The following is a 19593-nucleotide window of genomic DNA, read 5'->3' on the forward strand; positions in this document are numbered from 1 at the left end:
AAGAAAAAAACAGATCCTACCATTCGCAACAGCATGGATGGAGCTAGAGGATATTATGCTCAGTGAAATAAGCCAGGCGGAGAAAGACAAGTACCAAATGATTTCACTCATCTGTGGATTATAACAACAAAGGAAAACTGAAGGAACCAAACAGCAGCAGAATCACAGAACCCAAGAATGAACTAACAGTTATCAAAGGGAAAGGGACTGGGGAGGATGGGTGTGAAGGGAGGGATAAGGGTGGGGAAAAAGAAAGGGGGCATTACGATTAGCATGTATAGTGTGTGTGGGGGCACGGGGAGGGCTGTGCAACACAGAGTAGTGATTTTACAGCATCTTACTACGCAGATGGACAGTGACTGTGAAGAGGTATGTGGTGGGGACTTGGTGAAGGGGGGAGCCTAGTAAACATAATGTTCTTCATGTAATTGTAGATTAATGATACCAAAATAAATAAATGAATAGATAGATAACTAAATAATTCATAAGGAATGTAATAAATAAAATAAAATAAAATAAAGAATGACACCGCGCCTGGCAGAGGCACAGCCAGACCCAGATCCCACCAGGCCCTGTGCCACAAGCACCTGGGACATCCCAGGAGTGGTCTCAGGCCCCCGAGCTGGAGCCCCATGAGCCCTCGGGCCCAGGGCCTGTGACACCTGCAGAAATGGCATCAGGCCTGGCAGAGCCAGAACCAGGCCCGGAGCTCACCAGCCCCTCTGCCATGAGCACCCAGGATGTGCCAAGGGAGGAGGAACCGACTATCCTGGCATTCCCCCCACTCCTGGTGGCTGAGCAGCTGATCCTGATGTATACGGTGAGTGGAGTGGGCTCTTGGAGCTGAAGGTGGGCTTTCCCTGTGTCATGGGCTGCCACAGACCTGCCATCCCCTGACGTGGACTCCTGTGATCTGGGCCCACTGGGCCCAGCCTCCCCATGGACTCCCAGTGTGCCCTGGGAGACTCTCCTCACACCCATGCCTTCACTGGCCATACAGGGACAGTAGGGCTGGCAGTTAGGGATCCTTGCAGACCAATGAGGAGTGGAAGGAAGTTGGGCAGGGCAGGGGAGGGGTGCTCAGGGAGGTGTTGCCAGGGCATTAGGTCCTCGGGCCATTGGCCTGGCAGGCCTCCGCAGCCTCTGCACTTCAGAGGCCCCTGCCATGTACTTGACTGCATGGGAGACACAGACAGCAACAAAGGCCCTGGGTGGAGTTGTTTTGGGGGAAACTGCACTTGAGTGGGCAGCGGGATCCATGGGGTAACGGAGTGGGGGGCAGATGCCCCAGGATGGGCATGGTGAGCTGCCTTGTGCTGCAGGGAGGTGAATGAGGATGTCTGGGAGCAAAGCCCCTCTGTTCCCCATCACTGTGGGGTCCTGTGCATCTGGTCCAGGGCGCCTCAGTGGGTGGGGTGCAAGACTCAAATGGCCACAGGGCTCACAGCACATCCCCAGCTGCCTGGGCTCCAGCTCTGACTGGTGACTCTGCCTGGGACCAGGGGCGCTGTGGGCATGGCTGGATGACCCTCTGTTGTCGTTCTCAGGAGCTGTTCACCAGACTGACATATTCTGATTGCAAGGCCTACTTCTTGAACCAGCCACATATGGGAGGCATTGAGCACCTGGCCCCCACCATCCACAAGGCCACCCGGCAATTTGATAGAGTGGTTAACATGGTCACCTCCTCCTGCCTCAAGGCCCGGAGCATGACAGCCCAGGACAGGGCCCGAGTGGTGGAGTTCTGGATCCGGGTGGCCAAGGTGTGTCATTGGACAGCCCCCAGGGTTCGTGTCTTGGGACCTGCTCCCCACCTTTGCCAGCCTCAGGATGGATGCCTGTGGTCTGACCCTGCATGGTCTCTGGGCCCCTTCTGCCAGGGGCATGCGGACCTGGATTTGCAGGCCCCAGGGGTGGGACAGCCATACCTGGCCCCTTCCATGGGTTGAGCTAAAATCCTCCAACCAGGAGGGCTGTTCACCAGGTACCAGGTGTGCTGGGCTCCCTGGGTGTCTGTCTCCTTAAGGATAGGAGTTCATTGGTGGACAGAAGCAGAGATGCAGACCACACTCTCAGCTCTGTCTTCCCTCCCAGGAGTGTCTGCCCCTCAAGAATTTTGCATCCCTCCATGCTATTCTCTTGGCCCTGAAAAGCCGTACCGTACATCATCTGGAAAGCACCTGGGGACATGTTTCCTGGTGGGTAGTCCTGTCTCCGGGACCAGGGCACCTGAGTGGACAGGGACACCCCTCGGTCTAGCAGCGTCCCCTCAGTCAGCTGGCACTTCCTGGGAGGTGGCAGAGCCTAGGGACAGGGATGGTGGGCTCTCGAAGCCCCTGTGGGTTAGGCCAGCGGGTCCCCGGCAGGTATGTCTCCTGCAACATCAGGTGTGAGTTGAAGCCAACTGCAGATTTTGAGCATGTGTTCTGCAGCAGGAGGTCTCCGCCCCAAGAACAGCGACCTGGCTCAAACCAGATCTGCCCTGGGGAGAACTGGGGATGGAGGCCCTGGGTGGAAACATGCAGCCCCCTCCCCAGGCCACGGATTTCCCAGGGCTCAGGGCAGTGGTCGAAAGCCTCATGCAGGCTAGTGGATCTTCTGGATGTCCTAGGAAAAGGGGTCTGCCCCCAAACTCTCCACCTACTGGCCATGTATCTCCCTCTTCTTCTCCCCTCCCCTTAGGAAAGATTCAGGATGTACAAAAAGCTCAAAAGGGACAAGTGCATAAACAGAAAGTGGCTCCTCAAGGTAAATGGAGGCTAGAAGTCTGGAAGGAGGTGGTTCTTGGGGCAAGTCCTCTGCCGTACTGTGGCCCAGCCCTGTGGCAGACTCGAGGTGTGCTGTGTGAGAGGGGGGAGCTGATGGGGTAAATTGGGTCCCACAGGCCCCCAAGGTGTCCTGTTTGTCTCCCTGCCTGGCTCCGCTCGACTGGGGCCTGACATCCAGTGAGCACCCAGGGGACAGGCCCCTGGTCAGGGCTGGGGCTGGCGTGGGGTCAGCAGCAGCATTGGGGTCTATGGCTGAATAAGGTCGGCCTCTCCCCTGGGTCCTCTGAGCCCGTCACTGCCCCTCTGTGGCCTCAGGCTCCTCATGTGAACATGGAGGGTTGTCACTCTGCAGTGCAGGCCCCCCAGATGAGCAGGGTCCAGGGAGCACAAGATGGCCTTCAGCTTTGTGCCCATCCCACCTGGTCATGTGAGGGGAGCCGTGGTGATAGCCAGGTGACAGTGAGTCCTCAGAGCACCCTGGGAGGCAGAGGGATCTCCTCTGGCACTCTGCAGGTGAGGAAGCCTCTCAGGGCGGCCAGCTGTGGCCCAAGGACACCCGTGAGAATGAGTGTGTGCTGGAGCTGGGATCGCTCTTGGCTGAGATTCTGCTGGTGGTGGGGACAGCATAGGTGCCAGGTGACTCAGGCAAGGCATCCATCAACCAAGGTCTGGTTGTGGGAGGCCACGTGGGAGGGGAGCATGAGCATCTGAGTGTCCTGGACCTTGCAGGAGGCGGACTCCATGGTGCAGCAATAGCTGTGGGACGCCTGGGGAACCGAGGATAGGAGGAAGCAGGTGAGAGTGGCATGGCCAGGGTCATGGGCAGTGGGGGTGATCCTGCACCTGCTTCTGGTGCCAGGAACCCTGAACTGCCAGCACTGGGGTGACCAGGAGGAGGGTGAGAGCAGCTGGGTACAGGGGGAAGTTGAGGGAGAGATGCAGGGACCACAGGTCCTGGGATTGGCCAAAAGCCAGCCCTGGGAGGGACCAGGAGGGGAGCCAGGGTGAAGGGAGGGGAGGGAGGCAGCATAGGTGGGTTCAAGGGAGCTGGGGGCTGTGGGTGTGGGGTTCAGGGGAGGCTCTTTGGGTGCCCCTGAGGCAGGCGGGGACTCATCACCCCCCCAACCCCGGTGGCACAGGGCATGGTCCCCTTCCTTGGAATGTTTCTTGATAACCTGCTCGTAGACAAACTCCCAGAGCATAATGAGGATGTGAGTGATCCCACAGGGGCAAGGGGTGGGGGGGGCAGGATGGTGAGCTTTGGAGAAGAGAGAGTCCCTGTGAGCCCACACCTCTCAGCACTGGGCCACCTCCCCTCTGAGAATCCCCCTCCACCCCAGGAGCTGGGCTTCTTTGAGAGGACTGCCTGAAGGACCCCCCCAAACCCCAGTCCTGGCCCAGGGCAGGTGGGGCCGAGGGCTTCAGGGGGCAGCATCTGAGCAGGACTGGCCTTCCTCTCAGGCGCTGCCCAAGGGGAGGGATGTTGCTCCTTCAAGGCAGGAAGCACATCAGGGGGCTGGCATTGCCTTCCCCCCTGAGACCTGTCTCCCTGTCTGTCATCACAGAGAGTTGCATGGGAAGCTTGGCCTCAGTTCCCCAGTCCAGTACTGCTTCTCAGTATCTCGGATCCTGGGCCAGATCCGGGTGCTGTTTCTGGGCAGGCCTGCCTCTTGGAGGGCCCTGGCAATCCTCCAACTTGAGAAAGGGTGGGGAGGTTCAGGCCTTGTTCTGGGCTCAGTGGGGCTGTTTCTGATGCACTTTGGCTGCCTTTCTGCCTTCCAGGCTAACGGAATAAAAGAAAGAAAGGTCAACGGCTACAGCATCCTACCAGGAAAGGTGAGGGAAGGAGTCAAGACCCCCTGGGCAGGACCCTCTCTGGCCCATCCCCTGGGTCTTACATGTCTTGGGGGAGTTAAGACAGGCAGAGCTGAAGACACTAAAGGCTTTGCCAGGTTGGGGATGGGAGTGGCCTCAAGGCCGCCTTCCTTGGGGAGGAGCTGGAGACCCAACAGTGGGAACAGGCAGTGCTGCATGGAATTGGAAGGCGGGTTCCCATGTGAGCAAAGATCTGGGACCATCCCACTGCCCCACTCCTCACCTCCCCGCCTTGTCTGCATCCTGTCCTTCCTCTGCCCCAGGTCACTGCCGCCCTACGTGAAATCCTAATGCACAGGACCTTGGCCTTCGACTATAACCTGGAGCCTGAGGAGCACTTCATGTCCTTTCTCCAGGCTGTGGAGCCCCTGGATGAGGAGGAGAGGTGAGGCCAGCAGGAGTCAGGTGTGGGCTCCAGCTGCTGCCAGGCTCTGGGAGAAGGGCCCCCTGACATGTGGCTCCAGGGGCTCATAGTTGGCCCTCTGTCCTGCAGCTACACCCTGTCCTGCCAGCTGAAGCCCCCAGGCCAGAGGGCCAACAGAAAGGGACTGTTATGGTTCTTCATGTGCCTCAATGTTTAAATTTACTGGCCAGGGCCAGGTGAGTTTCTGGATTGGGGCAACTGGCAAGGGGTGGGCTGCTCCAGATCCTCAGGGAAGCTTTGGGCCCTGTTGGGTGTGGGGGCGTCCTAAAGACAGGTTGGGCTGGGACCCCAGCTGCACGGCCGACAAGTCCTGTCAGACTGAAGGGTGACTCCCCTCCCTCTCTGGGACCCAGCCTCCTCCTCTGTGCGTAGGTGATGCTCATGAGCCTTCCCGTGACGGGGACCCCCTGGGTGCTGGTGATTGACAGAACCCTCCGCACAGGGCCAGGAGCACAGAGGGTAGTGAGGGTGGGGAAAGCAGGATAATGAGAGGAACCTGGGATAACCTGCCTCTTCTGTTCACCTGCGTGGCCCTGCAGCTGCTGTCATTGGCCCGCGGCCCTGCTGGTGTCCTGGCTGCATGCGGGGGAGAGCTTCCCCTTCAGGCAGGTGGCAGCTGGCGCCCCAGGACCCTAGTCTTCCTGCTGTTCCTATTCCTCCCGCTGCTTCTCCTGAGCCTCTGCTGGGGCAGGTGCTCTGGTGCCTCCTCGGTGGGCAGACTCGGGCAACTCCCCAGGCTGTTGCTGCATCCTCAGGGGCCTGTATGTAGCCATGGCCAACCTGGCCACCTTCATGCTGTGTCCTCCCCTCTGCTCATGGCCCACTGGACAGATGCAAGCCACCCCACCGTGCAGAGGATGCGCCCCCTTGTGTTGGCATCAATAACGCTGGTGCCAACTGTTGCCTGGGTGCCATCAGCCACCAAATTGTAGACACAGGGTTCAAGGAAGAGGTGGGGGCTGTCCTCACCAGGCCCGGCCTTTCCCGGGATGGACTTGGATATGGCACACTCCTGTGTGGGACCACTGGCCCCTGGGTGCCCAGCAGAGGCATCCGGGGATGCAGGGATAGCCAGCTGTCACAGGGTCCTGGGGCATGCTCCCAGGGGAGACCCCTGTGCAACTCCCTCCCCTCATCCATGAGAAATAGCCTCCCTGAGGGCAGTGTGATGTGGATGCTGTCTCTGAGGTTTCTGGTTCCTGGGGACAGGGGTCATCCCTGTGCAAGCAGAATGTAATAAATGATGAAAGGATTGCCACTGCACTGCTCTTTCTTCTCAAAGCTCTGCCCCACATGCAGACGTCATGTGCCCCAGCCCACCCCACCCCCAGTCTTCAAACTCTCTGATGCAGCCTGGCCCTGACCTCTGTCAGGTTGCCCTCCATCCTCCGTCCTCCACCCATAAGGTGCTCAGGAAGAGCGCGGAGCTCTAAGTACCAGCCTGGCACACCTTGGCAACACTGGGGGGTGGGAGGGTTATCCAAACAGAAACTGGACCTTCTTTCCTGTTGCCTATAGATTATGATCAGATGCCAAAATCTATTGATTAGAAGCCCCGGGGTGTCTCTTCACATCTTAAATACCTCTGCATATGTAACCCAAGTAGATCCCAGGGCTGCAGGGCACCAGTCTAGCACTGCCCCATTTAATGAGACACAGCTGCCCCACACCTTCCAAGAAATTCCTTTCCAAAAAGTGTGTTGAACTTGGTCTCTCAAAGCACATCCAAGACGTGCTCTCCTTCCACTGGGGGACTTTCTCTGAGCCCAATTTCTCCATGCTTCACACCTCAGATCACCCACCAAAACTCCCAGGTCCCCCAGTCCTCCATGGGGCCCCTCAGCCATCCAGCCCCAGGCCAGGCTGGTGTGAGGCCCATGGTGTCCCGCCCATGGCTCCTGGCTGAGCGGCCTGAGGTCTGTGACAAAAGGCTGGGGAGGCTGCGTGGAGGCACTTGGCTCTGATTCTTCCCATAACCCTCTCACAGGGCTCTCAGGATGTGTTCACCCTCCCAGGAAGAGAGGGCTGGCTTGGAGGGGAGTTCCAGGATCAGCACAAACACCCCCATGGGGGACTCCAGGCTGAAGACAGTCTCCAGGGCTTATGCTGCAGGTGGACCCCCGGACTGGGACTGGGGAAGCATATGTGGGCCCTCCTGACAGCCTCAAGTGAACAGTGACAGGGTAAAATTGGGACACCCAGGCCACCCTCTTTCCCCTCACCCTGCCTACAGCACCCTCAGAGCCATCTGCATAGCACGGTGTCCCAGGGATGACCTCAGGCTCCCCAGCCAAATAAGGAGGTAGGTTTGGGCAGAAGGAGGGCAGACAGGCCTCTGCAGGGCAGTGGTGCAGGTCAGACCTCTCTTCCTGCAGGGCCTACCAGCCTCAATCTGAGACAGATAAACTTCTGGGCCCAGAAACAAAGCAGAAGCCCTGGGCCTGCCGGGTGGTCACTGGGGCCTAGCGGTCCATCCTGCCCCGGGTGTGTGCAGGTGCCCCAAGCACGCCAGGCCCTGGACTGATGCTGGGACAGCAGGCTCACATGGCTGCCTGGCCACCCTGACTGTGGGCTGCAGCGCATCTGCCCCAATCGACTTGTGCTGGGGAGGTGGCAGGGACATCTGGCACCTGGAGCACAGGGCCTCTGGGGACTGCTTGTCATTGGGCTCCTCAGAGAAGCCATGCGGTTGAGGCTACTGGCAGCATCGATGCCCCCAACTGCTGCCCCAGGGGCAAGGAGATCAGGAGTGGGCGTCCCATCCTCTGCGCCAATGCAGAGATCCTCTGGGTGCCAAGTGGGTGGACATAGTCCCAGCTCCTCCCTTCAGGGGAGGCCTGTTGGTCAGAGCAGCAGCTGGCCCCAAGAGGACGGGAGGCCCTGGCCCTGCATCTGTCCCCTTTCCAACACAGAAATTGTGGGGCATGGAGCCTCACCCCAACTGGTCTGGTCCTGCCCACCAGTGCATAAGGAAGGGGCTCCTGGAAGCAGACACATGTGGCTCGCCAGGAGGGTACTGGGCCTAGGAAGGGAATCCAGAGTGCACAGTGACTTGGAGGGCCAGATGCTCGGCCTCCACCTGTCCAGGTGTGCACAGGCATTAGTGAAAAGTGACCGCCCTCCATCCTCAGCTAGCCCAGGTTCAGCTCTAGTTAAGCTGTGTGTGGCTATTCCCCATGAATCTTCCCATGTGCAGACCCAGAAAAGATGGGGCCTTTGGGCTCAGGCTGTCAGTAAACAAGTGGAGGCAGTGGGCTCACCAGCCTGGGTCCTCACCCCATCACAGCGCCACCTTGGGCATCTTCCCCAAGCAACAGCCCCCTGGAGTCACCTTTCATGAGTAATCCCTTTGGGGAATCAGTGTCAGAGATCCAGGCCCTTCCAGCTTGGGGAAGGTATAGGGCTATAGCAGGTTGCCAAGCTGAGGAGTAGCCGTCCATTATGTGCGAGGGGTAGCAGTCCATTACGAGGAACTTGCCAGAGTCTCTTGAGCTTCCCCCAGTGCCCCATCCTAGTTTAGGCAGAGGAGCTAATGGTTTTGAGATATGAAAAACATAAAACAGTCCAATAGCTGAGTGACACAGCTATGCTTGTTTCCGTTTTGCAATGTGGACACCGAGGCACAGAAAACCGTCAAGTCTTCTGCCCAGTCAAAGCTGGGTTTGTATGGCTTCAAAATCAGTGCTCAAAATCAGGGGAGCACTGTAACGGCAAACCGTGCTAACCCCTCTCCAAGGCTCTTTTAAAAGCCTCGGAACCGCGAGGAAAGGCGAATACAGAGTAAAACGAGATCAAAGCGGATGTAAATAAAGACCCCGGGCTGCCGGGAAACACCACCGCGATTAGCCTCCAGGGAAAGGTGGCGTCAGAGTTCTACTGCGCCTGCTCAATCCTATCCCTTCTTTCTGTTCGGCGCCTGCGCGAGGAATCCCTTACCGAAACCGGCCCAAACTTGCCTTAAGCACGCAGGCGTCCTGCCCTGAGTCCGCCACCGCCCATTCCTTGCGCCTGCGCTCTAGCGCTCTCAGAGTGCATGGCTCGGTCTTCTACGTCTGTTCCTGTTTGTGGCTGGAGAAGGCGGTATTTCCGGCCAGAGGGTGGGAGGGGGCGGTAAGCGGGGGCCAGGGGGAGGGGAGGGGGGGCCGCGCAGCGAGAGCCGTTGGGCCTGGCTCTGAGAAGGCGTTGCCGCTGCCGCTGCCGTTGCCGCCACCAGGAAACACAAGGAGTGGGACCAAGCGCAGCGTGGCGATGGGCGGGAGTAAAGCCCCTCCAGAGACGCTGGGCGGCCGCCGGTGACAGGTGAGTGCGCCGGCGCGTGTCCCTGAGCGCCCCCCGTCGCCCCCCGCGATGGTCGCGTCCGGGTGCCCCGCAGTGCCGCGCTGGGCCGTACCACCAGTGCCCGCCGGGCGGGGACCGCCATCCTCGAGCCCCCCCTTCCGGGACTGAGGGGGGGTGGCTGCGCGGGGGTGATAGGACCAGCCCTGAGGGGCCGGTGGCGGGGGGCGATGGGCCGTACCACTGAAGCGTCAGGGGGAACAAACCAGAGTGGGGGGACCGAACCACTGAAGGGTTGGGGCGCAGACCCCGGCGTGTGTGGGCTGGGGGCTGAACCGGTACGGCATGAAGGGAAATAGCGCCTGGTGTGCGAGAGCTGAGCCACCGAGGGGGCGCGCCTTACCTAGCGTAGGGGGCTGTACCCATTCGGGGCTGCGGGAGTGGTTCCTATAGCGTGTTTAGAGATGGGGGCTTCTGGGGAGCGAGCTGTACCAAGTGTGGACGGGGTTGCGCCGCCTGGGTTATACCACTGGGGTGCTTGGGGGAGCCGTCCTAAGGACGTAGAGCGGCGCTCTATCCTAGGAGGGCTGTAATGTTTGTAATCTCTGAGGGAGCGGGCTGGGGGTTGGTCCAGGCCCAAGTGGGTGTTCAGCGGAGTATTCTGGGAGGGCTGTAATGCAGGGAGATGAGGAGGGGCTCCTGCCTCCTGTGTTTGGTGGGTGGGGCTTGGAAGTTTACACTGGGCTGGAGTGAGGAGGATCGCTCTTCAGTGAATTTCCTTAGTGACTGGGGGGACCTGGTTGGTCACTGTGACTTCCGTCCACCCGTTTCGTGTTGTTATGAAAGGCAGAACTTTTTCATATTATTAAGCCTTACTTTTAAGGTGTGTAGGACACTTATGTGGCAAATTGGTTCTTTCAATGGGGTGTAGAGGGAGATACCATAGAAGCCACCGCCTGAAGTTTTCTGAGCTTTGGCTCCTTATTAGGGAGGGGAGGGCGTATGGAGCTTGGGTGTGAGGAGCTGTGCCCTGAACCTGCTCATTAAGACATGGGAGGAAGGAGTGTTTCTGGGACAGCTCTCCCCTAGGGCAAGGTGGTCGGGGACGTCTTGATCCTTGGGATTCTGAGGACGCCCTTCCTCTAATTTGGAGGCGGTGTGGGCTTAGCAAGAGGCCAGAGTTGGAGTATTTAGGTCCTCCGTGGTTTGCTTTGCAACGTTGTCCACTCGTAATTTTTCAGGGGAACATTGGGAGTTCAGTCCCGGCCTGACCTTGGTTGGCAGTGGGTACGAAGGGGTCAGGCACCAACACAGACCACTGCAGACCCCTGCATCCTAGCCTTGAGGCTTATGTGTCTGCCCAGTTAACAGTCTTATGTTTACACTCCCCACCAGGCAATAGCAGTTGGCCTATCCATTAGGCGGCAGTGAGGCTGAGTGCTGTTTTCCCAGATGTTCCTCTGTATAGGCCAAGGGGACTTGGGCGGGAGTGCCCCAGCCCAGCCGGAACCCAGGGAGGAAGGCCGTTCTGAAGGACTTGGGCACCCCTCATAGGTCTCCTTTCTCACTGGTCACTGGGTAGGTACTTGGAGCAGCACTACCCCTCACACTACTAGATGTGAGACGGGCCACTGCCCCTGGTTCCCAGGCCCGCTTGTGACCTTGGCTTGCCCCATAACCTTTGCTCCAGGTCTGGAGTTCCTCAAGGACTGGCTGCAGTCCCTGATTGACCCAGCTAATTCCATCTGGGCTGGTGATGTGGTCAAAGGAGGCGGACAGTTATTCCTGGTCCGCACTATCATCCTCGAGGCTGACTGGCTTCCTTGGGTTGTGGTTCCTGGAGAGAACAGTCCCTGAGTCTCTGGGAGGCAGGCTGTGGTGGCTCTAGAATTTTTCTGTACTAAGGGTTTGTTCTTACGGCCTCCTCCTGCCGTCTTTTAGAGGATTTGCCTGATGGGGTTAACACCAGCAAATAAAAACAATTATGTGATTGATGGCTGACATTTATTGAGCACATTCTGTGTGCCACACGTTGTTCAGAGTGCTTCATGTGGATTACTTTGCTGAATACTCACATCCTAGAGTTGAAGGGACTGTTGCACAGTCTGTTTTAGAAGAGGAGCTTTTATGCACATGACCTCATCTAAATCTCAAAACATTGCTGTGGGGTAGGTATGGTTATGCCCATTTTATAGTGAGCTAGGTACAAGTGTGATACCTATTTTACAGATGAGGAAACCAGGATACTTGCTGTGAAGTGAAATGATTTGCTGGAATCTCCCAGCTGGAAGTGGTACAGCTGGGATGTGAGCCTGGGCCCAGTTTGGTCTCAGAGTGAATCTCTCGTCCGTGAGTCACTGGAACAGTGGTTTGGTTGCACCCAGAGGCAGATGTGGTGTTTCTGTCCACTTTGTGGAGTCAGAAATTGGGGCCCAGGAGGAATTGCTTTGCCCTAGGTCTATTGGACCCTAGAGGGCCAGGCTGGGATTTGACCCCAGGTGGGCTTGCCCCTGGTGTCACACATACTTTGCTCACCAGGTCTGTGAGTTGTATGTAGTAGGTCTCTGTAACCTCAAAGCCCCTGCCAACTGCATCCTTGGGCATTTCCTCTCCCTTACCTTTGGAGTCTAGGGCTGCTGTGAGCTACTCTGCCAGCAGCCAGTCTAGCAGTTCTAGGCTTGCTCATGAAACCTGGTCTCTTCTCAAGAGTTGAGCCAGGCATCTTTTAACCTGGGGCAGTATGTGTACTAGGAGCTGGGAGAAAACAGGAGAGATGTGTAGCAGTGACACAGCTACCATGGCAGCCATGTGGAGGCCCTTGTACAGGATGGCATATTGGGCATGTATGAAAATTCTGTTACTTTCATGTTCTGGCTGTGTGATGTATCCGAGAGCCACAGTATTCATCTCTGTGCAGTGGGCTCAGAATGGTGCCCACTTCAGGCTGTTGTGAGGATTAAATGAGTTAACCTACAAGAAGTTTCTAGACCATTACCTGGCACTGTGTAAAATGATCAGTCGGCAGTCCTGAGGGCATCCCTTCCCCCCAGTTCTCTCAGGTTTCCTTGTGTCCACACCCCCCACCTGGTCCAGCCATCATCTAGGAATCGGTGTCCTGAAGTGATTCAGAGCACAGGGTTCAAATTCAGCCCTACCACTTGCTGACTGTGTGACCTTGAGCAGATTTCCCAACCCATCTGAGCTCATTTTGTCATCTGCGTCATGGGATGATGATAATTCCCAGCTGATAGGTTGTTGTGAAGGTTAAGTGGGTTATCTGTGGAGAGCATTTATAACTGTGCTGACATAACAGTAAGTCTACAGTCACCGTTACCTGTTCTCACTCTTTAAGAAGAGTGCCCACACAGGGTGAACCCTTAAGATAGCTTAGCAGTTGTAGTCTTGTTTCTGCTTGGAATTTGAAGGCCCTTCCCAGGTTACAGAGCCTTGTCAGGTAACACCAAGAGGGGAAGTCCAAAATTAGCATCTCTATTTTCCAGGTGAGGAAACAAGATGTTCTGGAGGAGTGGGTTGGTGGGGGCATAAAACCAAATAAAGACTGGCAAATGCAGCACCCAGGCCGACTCCCTCTCCCACCTGGAGCCTCTCCAATGTTGATATTTTAGCTCCTTTCCAGATATTGGGCTCTGCTGAACCCCCATGTATGTGCTTACGTTGAATCTCTGCCACAGCCCTAGGAGTGGCAGGAAGGGCCTTGACCCAGGTGAGAGCAGCCCTTTAGAAGGCTTTGAGGCAGAAGGGTGGTGGGAGCAGACCAGGTAGGAGAGCTGGGAGTTGGACTTGTGGGAGTTGGGCTGGGCAGTGCAGAGCTGTTGGGCCTCATGGGCCTGGGTGGGAGGTGTGGATTTGACCTCAAAGACATTGAGGGCTCAGGAATGGTTTCATTTATCTTCTGCCGTTTATTGAGCACCTACTGTGTGCCTGGTATTGCTTCAGGTGCTGGGGATATAGTGGTGTGCACTTGACAAGCCCTACCCCTATGGAGGTGAGGGAGACAAACTCTAAGCCTGGTGAATAAACAAGGGGCAGGGAATTAAAATCAGGAGTGGTGGTGTGCTCCTACCTATGGGCTGTTGGAAGGCCTCGGAGCTGATCCCAGACAGACAAGGTGACTTAGGAGAAGGAACAGCCCAGGGCCATGGGGGGACCCCACGGCAAGAGTCGCAGGGAGGACCCAGCTTGATGAGTTGTAGGGATGGCTGCAGAGGCCTCTGGCTAGGCAGGGTGGGCAGGGTGAGGGAGGGAGAACATGGGAGGTGGCGCCAGGGCTGAAGGCAGGCAGGGCTCAGAGCCTCATAGACAGACCACCGTGAGGAGCAGCTTGGTCACGCCAGCCTTAGGGTTTTACAAGGGGCCTTTGCTGTGGGAGAGCTTCACAGGCTTATGCCTGGGGCGGGGGTAGGTTTCTGAGCCCGGTAGTTTCATGGGCCTCCCACTTCCCCCTTGAGCAGAATCACTGCCTTAGAAACAGCACAGGCCTGATGGTCGCCTCCCTCCTCTGTGGTTTTCACACCGTGTTCCCCAGGGCCTGTGGCTGTTCCCTTTAGGGACAGATGGGGAGAGGCTCACTGGGCTAAATTTCTGTCTACCCTTCCCCAAACAGCTGGACTAATATCAAATAACAGTGCAGAACATAATTAATACCTGATAAAATCTGTACTTGCTTATTCTGCCTTCCACTCAGCTCGTGTGCCAGAGGGCCTGTGACATTCCTGGCACTGCTGTAGCACTTGGAAGATCAGGACTTGTGGGCCTACCTTCTAGGGGAGACAGGTGCCTAGCAAACAAATCTGTGATAGGATATCGGGTCGTCATCGATGTTATGAAGGCAAAATGAATGGGGGTCGGGAAAGAGTGTGGGGATATTACTGTGTTTTAGTTCGGGTGATCAGGGAGGTCCTCACAGAGGCAGTGATGTGTAGGTAAGGACTGGAACAATGAGGCGCTTTGGAAGGACTTGAGTGAAGACCCCTTTGACCAAGGAGGAATCAGCTCTGCTTCCCACCTCGCAGTGGTGGGAACTGAGGCCTGGAGAGCCTCAGTAACCTGTCCTGGGTCACCATCTGGCAGTGTTGGGACAGGCTCTGAATTCTGATAGTGTGGCTCCAGAGTCCCCCCAGGCCCAGGAAGGTGCTTGGTAATCGTGGGTGAGGGTGGCTTCTAATCCCCCACCTGAGCCTTAAACCTAAGGCAGCACAGTAAGCAGGAGCCTGGGTGTTGATCCTCCCAGGCCTCCTCTGGGCTGTCTTCCTGGAAGGAGTGGAGCCCTTCAGAGCAAACCTCCTGGGGTCTCCGGAAATCCCTTGGGATGAGGGGCTGGGCAGGTATGTCCTTTGCAGTTGATCTTCAAGCCTCTGGAGGACCCAGGGACGCCCCTCCCTGGGCCTGTCTTGCACTTCCCAAGTGCTCTCAGTGGAAGGCTTTCCAGCACCAGGCCTCTGGGCTGCGTGGTGGGGTGGTTCCGTGGCAGGCTCTTCTGGACAACCAGCCAAGCAGCGAGAGGCCCAGCTCGGGGAGACAGCCCTGGGAGCAGGACCAGGAGGGAGGGATCCAGGGAGCGGGCATGGGAGGGGCGGGAGTGGGTGGGAGCTCTGCCTGGTCCCCATGGGGGCAGGACCCACTGCCAACTTGGCACCCGCTGCAGGGCCTGGCTGTGCTGGGTGCATGGAGCAGGGATAGCAAGCCAGGGCGGCTGAGGGGAGATGCATGTTAGAGGTCCCTGCAGAAAGTTCCTTGAACCCAGCCATTCTGGCTAGGAAGCTCATCCAAAGATGATGTTTCTAAGGGAGAGGCCAGAAATCCAAGCCTGCTTTGGTTTGCCACCTTGTGAGCCCTTTCTGAACGGGCCTGGGCAGCTGCCACTCCCCTGCCCCCATCTTCAGCCCTTCCCAGCTTGGTTTCAAGGTCTTCATTGTCTATTGGGTCATTGTATAGTGGTCCAGGCTGCCGGTGGCAACAGAGTGTGAACTCTGCTCATGGCTTCCTCCTTGGTTGCTGTGAAAGTGTGGGTGCCTCATTTCATCTCTTTGAGGTCCATTTTGCTCAACTGAAGTGGGAACATCCCTACTGAGTGGGGCTGTAGGAGGACTCAGGGAGCTAGTGTGTTAGAAGGTGCTGGGGATGGGCCTCCTGAGAAGGTGGGAGCTGCTGCTGGACATTGTCAGGCTGGGCACTGGAGAATAGAGATGGGGCTCTGGCTGTAGCTGGCCTGGGCTGCTTGGTGGGTAGAGAGTGTTTGTGCTCGGAACCTTGGGAAGGGGTGGCAGGCCAATAAACCTGAGGCTCTTCCTGGGGAAGGCTCTGGACGGGAACATTAATCACATCCACTGCTGAGCCCCTGCTTGGCCAGGCACCGCTCTGAGCACACCATGTGTGTCAGCTGGGATGCACAGCAGCCTGTGAGGTGAGTAATAGTCACTCCCACTTTGTAGACGGGAAGCTGAGGCACAGAAAGCTATGTAGAATGCTGTGTCGTTATTGAGGGCTAGCAGAGCAGCCTCTCTTTGCCAGGCACTGCTCTAGGGCTTCACATTCTTGCTCCACAACTGAGGAGCTTGGCACAGTTCTCCCCATTTCTCAGGTGATGAAACCAAGTACCAGGTGGATGATGGGACTTGTACAGAGTCAAAGTGTTAGTAGTTAGCAGACATGAAAATTGAATCCAGCTCTATCTGGGGTTGAGTCTGCCTGTTTAAGACTGGCTCTTTTGCCTCTGACCAGTGTTGTGGTCCCTGTTTTTGGGGTCGTTACTGTTGTTCTAATGATCTTCTCTGCTTTCTCTTCTAGATAGAGCTGGTGCAAAGTAGGCCTCAGTTGTCCTGGGCATGACTGGATTAGCTCCGTTTGATGCTTGCTCAGGAGATGGGGTGCAGCTGCCTCTCTCTACCCTTAACACTGATGGAGCCCTGGCTGGGGAGGCTGGAGCAGGGAAGGGGTGAGGGTGGGAGGCACTCCCCTACCCGCTGCCTTGGGGTCTGATTCCTGAATGGCCTCTGGAGCCGGCCCTTGGCTGTTTTGGTTATTTGTGTATTCCATTCTTTCGCCAAATAATTTTATCAATTACCTACTATGTGCTGTGTATAGTTTTGGATGTCATAGAGGAGGCAGAAAGGTAGCATTTGCCCTATGAGTGCCTGATGTGGCTAAGGAGGGGTCAGAGATCTAGCTGGACCTGGTGGGGGGGGAGCTTGGGGAAGGCTCCTGAGGTGAGGCATTCTGGCCATGAAGTGAAAGCCAGAGGAATGGGCGAGGCAGGGTGCAGCACAGGCGAGGCTCTGAGGGGGGAGACCTCGATGTGCAGCCCACTGTGGCCGGAGCTGCGGGAGTGGTGGAGAGGGACGAGGAGGGTGGCAGGACCAAGGTCCAGTAGGCAGATCTGGGGTCCCCAAGGGCCATGCTTCTCAAACTTGTGTCCAAAGGCCTGGGCAGGGGGATGAGGTGGTGGCAGGTGTTGAGCATGTATTTTGGGGTAGAGTCTGTGAGTTGTCTGCTTTATTTAGCTGTGTGTTCTCAGTTAGATGATACTTTCAAAAAGTTAATATAGGCATGTCATGAATCATCCAGATGATTCCTTTTAACCAACTAGTGACAGTATTAATGTAGCTACTTCTGTAGTTCTGACTGAGGGAGTTAGCTGAGCCTTTGGACTTTGACTTTGTGTGACTGTTGCCTGTCTTCCAAAGCACCAGCCTCATGCCCAGCTGTGCCTGAAGTGCGTCTCAGGGTCCCCACCATGACCCTGGATTGCCAAAATAAAAATCATCATTTGAAATAACATAAGCATGTGCTTGGTCAGGTTGGTAAATGAGATCCCATTCTGTAGCCAAGGATGCTGAGGTTCAGAGAAGTGATCTATGCAGCCTGAAAGTGGGAGTCTAGATTTGAGTCGATCGGGACTCCAGGGGTGGTATTGGGCATCTGAGACCTTTCCAGTTTTCTAGGGAAGTGGCTCAGGCTTGGGAACAGTGGTGTGGCGTCCCTTGACCTGTGAGCATTGTGGTGCTTGCCTTGCCCCAACCCCCGGCCTTCAGGCTCCTGGTGCTCCTTCAGAGGTTCGACCGAATTGCATCTCTGGTATGCTAGCCGCTAGCTTTGTGTGGCCCTGTAAGTTTTAATTTAAGTGAAATAAAAGTAAAAAATCAGTTCTTCAGTTGCACTAGGCACAGTGGCCACATTTCCATCATTACACACAGTTCTGTCGGCTACATCAGCTATCTCTTGTACTCAACCTACTGTGTGATCTTGTGAACATAATTTATTCTCTTTGGGTCTGTTTCCTTTTCTAAAGAACGAGCACAGTAAGAACACCTATGACACAGGGTTACTGTGAGGGTTACTAGCAGTATAGGCCTGGCACACTGTGGGTGTTAGTAAATATTAGCCATGTTTAGGACCTGTCCTGTTGGAGTCTAGGTGCCCTAGGGATGAGATGGGGACTCGGGCCATCAGGCCCTACTTCAGAGCTCCTGGTGGGGCAGGCAGACAGATGATGAAGCGGAACAGTGCCTGGGAGGGAGGAACCCCTCAGCCAGAGGGGCCCTGCATGTACGTGTGCATGTGTTTGTGTGTGTTGGGTTCAGCCCAGGTCTGCAGGGTGTGAGGGGTGGTAAGGGCGACTGGCTAGGGTGTGGGAGGGGCCCCGTCTCTGAGGAGCAAGAGCAGAGGGAAGTGGAAGAGGCTCAGGGCTGGGGTGGTGTGAGCCAGTCTCTGCCGGATCCTAACTGCCTGGCCTGGGGTACTCATTGAATCCTTCCCACCCTCAGTTTCCGCATCTGTGAAGTGTGGGTCCTCGGGGTCCCAAATGAACCAGGTGGTGGGTGTGTCAGGCTGGCACACAGGGCTACATTTGGGATCAACTCCTGGGGGAGAAGGCAGTGAGTGATACAGCCCTTGCCACTATGGGGCCAGGGGATTCTATACGCTGTTCCTGCCTCAAGCCAACAGTTCCCCATCTTCCTTTGAGAGAAATAGCCACAGCCCTTATGGTGGCCTCCCAGGCCCTGCCCAGCCAGGCCCCCTGCTTCCTCTGTTCCCCACCTCCTGACTGTGTCTCATGCAGCCCTCACCTTGGCCTGGGGTGTGCTCCCTGATCTCCACATGGCTGCCTCATCTTTCAGGCTTCTGCCCAGATCTTACATCGCAGTGAGCCTATCTCTGATCCCCCTGTTTAAAATTAGAAACCCTCACCCCTTCCCACACAGTCTTGCATATGCCAGTTTTCTCCCTGACATTTGCCAACTTCTGATACACTATATAACTCATTATTTATTTATAATTATTCATAACTAATTATTTAACTCATTTATTATAATATCTGTCCACCCTCCCCAGCCCTGCCTCCCCGTCAGCTCCTCCAAGGCAGGGAGTTCTGTTTTGGTTGCTGCTGCCTTGCTGGTGACCAGGGCAGTGCTGACAGCCTGGATGCCATATCTGTGGGATGAATGAATGCAGGATTTTTTTGTTTTACCTTCACTTGGCAGAACCCTGACCTCAAAAGCTGTGGTTCTGTTTTGCCACCCCCACCCAGAATTAATGAAAGCTTTGGGCCCGGCCCTGTGCTGTGTGGGGCTGGAGACACGATGGGGACCAGGACAGACCCTGTCCCTGCCTTCTGAAGCTCCCAGTCCATGGGGGAGGCACCATCACCCAGGTAACTGTACAGGTGACTGAGCGCAGTAGAGGTAAGTGCCACGAGGGAATGGGAAGGCTGGGTCCTGAGTGTCTCTGATGTGTTGTGGGGCAGGGGACAGTTAAGGCAGGCTTCCCTGAGGAAATGAAGATTTAACTGGTGAAAATGGGTGAGCAGTGTGCCAGGCAGGGGGTGAGCATGTGCAAAGGCCCTGGTGTGAACAGAGAGCAAGGAGTATTCAAGAGACCAAGAGAAGGGGAAAGGCTGTGTATGTGGGGGTGTGCTAACCTACAAGGCTGGAGAACAGGCAGAGGCCTCCATGAGGGCTTTGGATGTGATACCCCCACAGAGGAGGGTCAGGGTCAGAGACCCCTTTAGGGTCTCCCTGGCTGTGGCACAGCACCCTTTGTGTGTTTGGACCCTGCAGCCAGGCAGACACAAGTACTTGACATTGCTTTCTGTGGGTGCTGTAAGGCCTGGAGTGGCAGGGCGAGGGGGAAGGTGTGGGGTGGGGGTGGCAAGGAAGAGAAGGAAATCTGCTCTGGTGCTTTTCCTATCCCAGCGTCTTCTGCAGCCGCCCACGTCTTTAGCCTGCCTCCAGT

The 19593-nt window shown here is 56.4% G+C and overlaps 2 protein-coding genes and 1 long non-coding RNA gene across 4 annotated transcripts in view; all 3 read left to right on the forward strand.

Moving 5' to 3' along the window:
* The first annotated feature begins 593 nt into the window (after positions 1 to 593).
* LOC130681149 (ral-GDS-related protein-like) lies at positions 594 to 2870 on the forward strand. Its single transcript, XM_057493507.1, has 2 exons — positions 594 to 820; positions 1548 to 2870. Exons 1-2 carry the CDS (start codon positions 671 to 673, stop codon positions 1947 to 1949), a joined length of 552 nt encoding a protein of 183 aa, XP_057349490.1. The 5' UTR covers positions 594 to 670; the 3' UTR covers positions 1950 to 2870.
* A 1679-nt stretch (positions 2871 to 4549) lies between these two features.
* LOC118918048 (uncharacterized) lies at positions 4550 to 6348 on the forward strand. The gene is made up of 3 exons (XR_008994203.1): positions 4550 to 4720; positions 4907 to 5243; positions 5607 to 6348. It is a non-coding gene; the product is annotated as an uncharacterized LOC118918048 (long non-coding RNA).
* A 2833-nt stretch (positions 6349 to 9181) lies between these two features.
* Positions 9182 to 19593, forward strand: part of AKT2 (AKT serine/threonine kinase 2) — a 47256-nt gene continuing 36844 nt past the window's right edge. For both annotated transcript variants that reach the window (XM_057493503.1, XM_057493506.1), the window contains exon 1: positions 9182 to 9366. The gene's annotated coding sequence lies outside the window, so the exon portion shown is untranslated. The remainder of the gene's footprint in view (positions 9367 to 19593) is intronic.

Source organism: Manis pentadactyla, chromosome 15 (assembly GCF_030020395.1).
Source record: "Manis pentadactyla isolate mManPen7 chromosome 15, mManPen7.hap1, whole genome shotgun sequence".
Taxonomy (NCBI): Eukaryota; Metazoa; Chordata; class Mammalia; order Pholidota; family Manidae; genus Manis; species Manis pentadactyla.

What these genes read in the sequence shown, in the direction of transcription:
- LOC130681149 (XM_057493507.1), top strand. Translation starts at nt 671, where the DNA reads ATGGCATCAGGCCTGGCAGAGCCAGAACCAGGCCCGGAGCTCACCAGC. An exon ending in AGCTGATCCTGATGTATACG is followed by an intron (nt 821 to 1,547) that starts GTGAGTGGAGTG and finishes TGTCGTTCTCAG; the next exon opens with GAGCTGTTCACCAGACTGAC.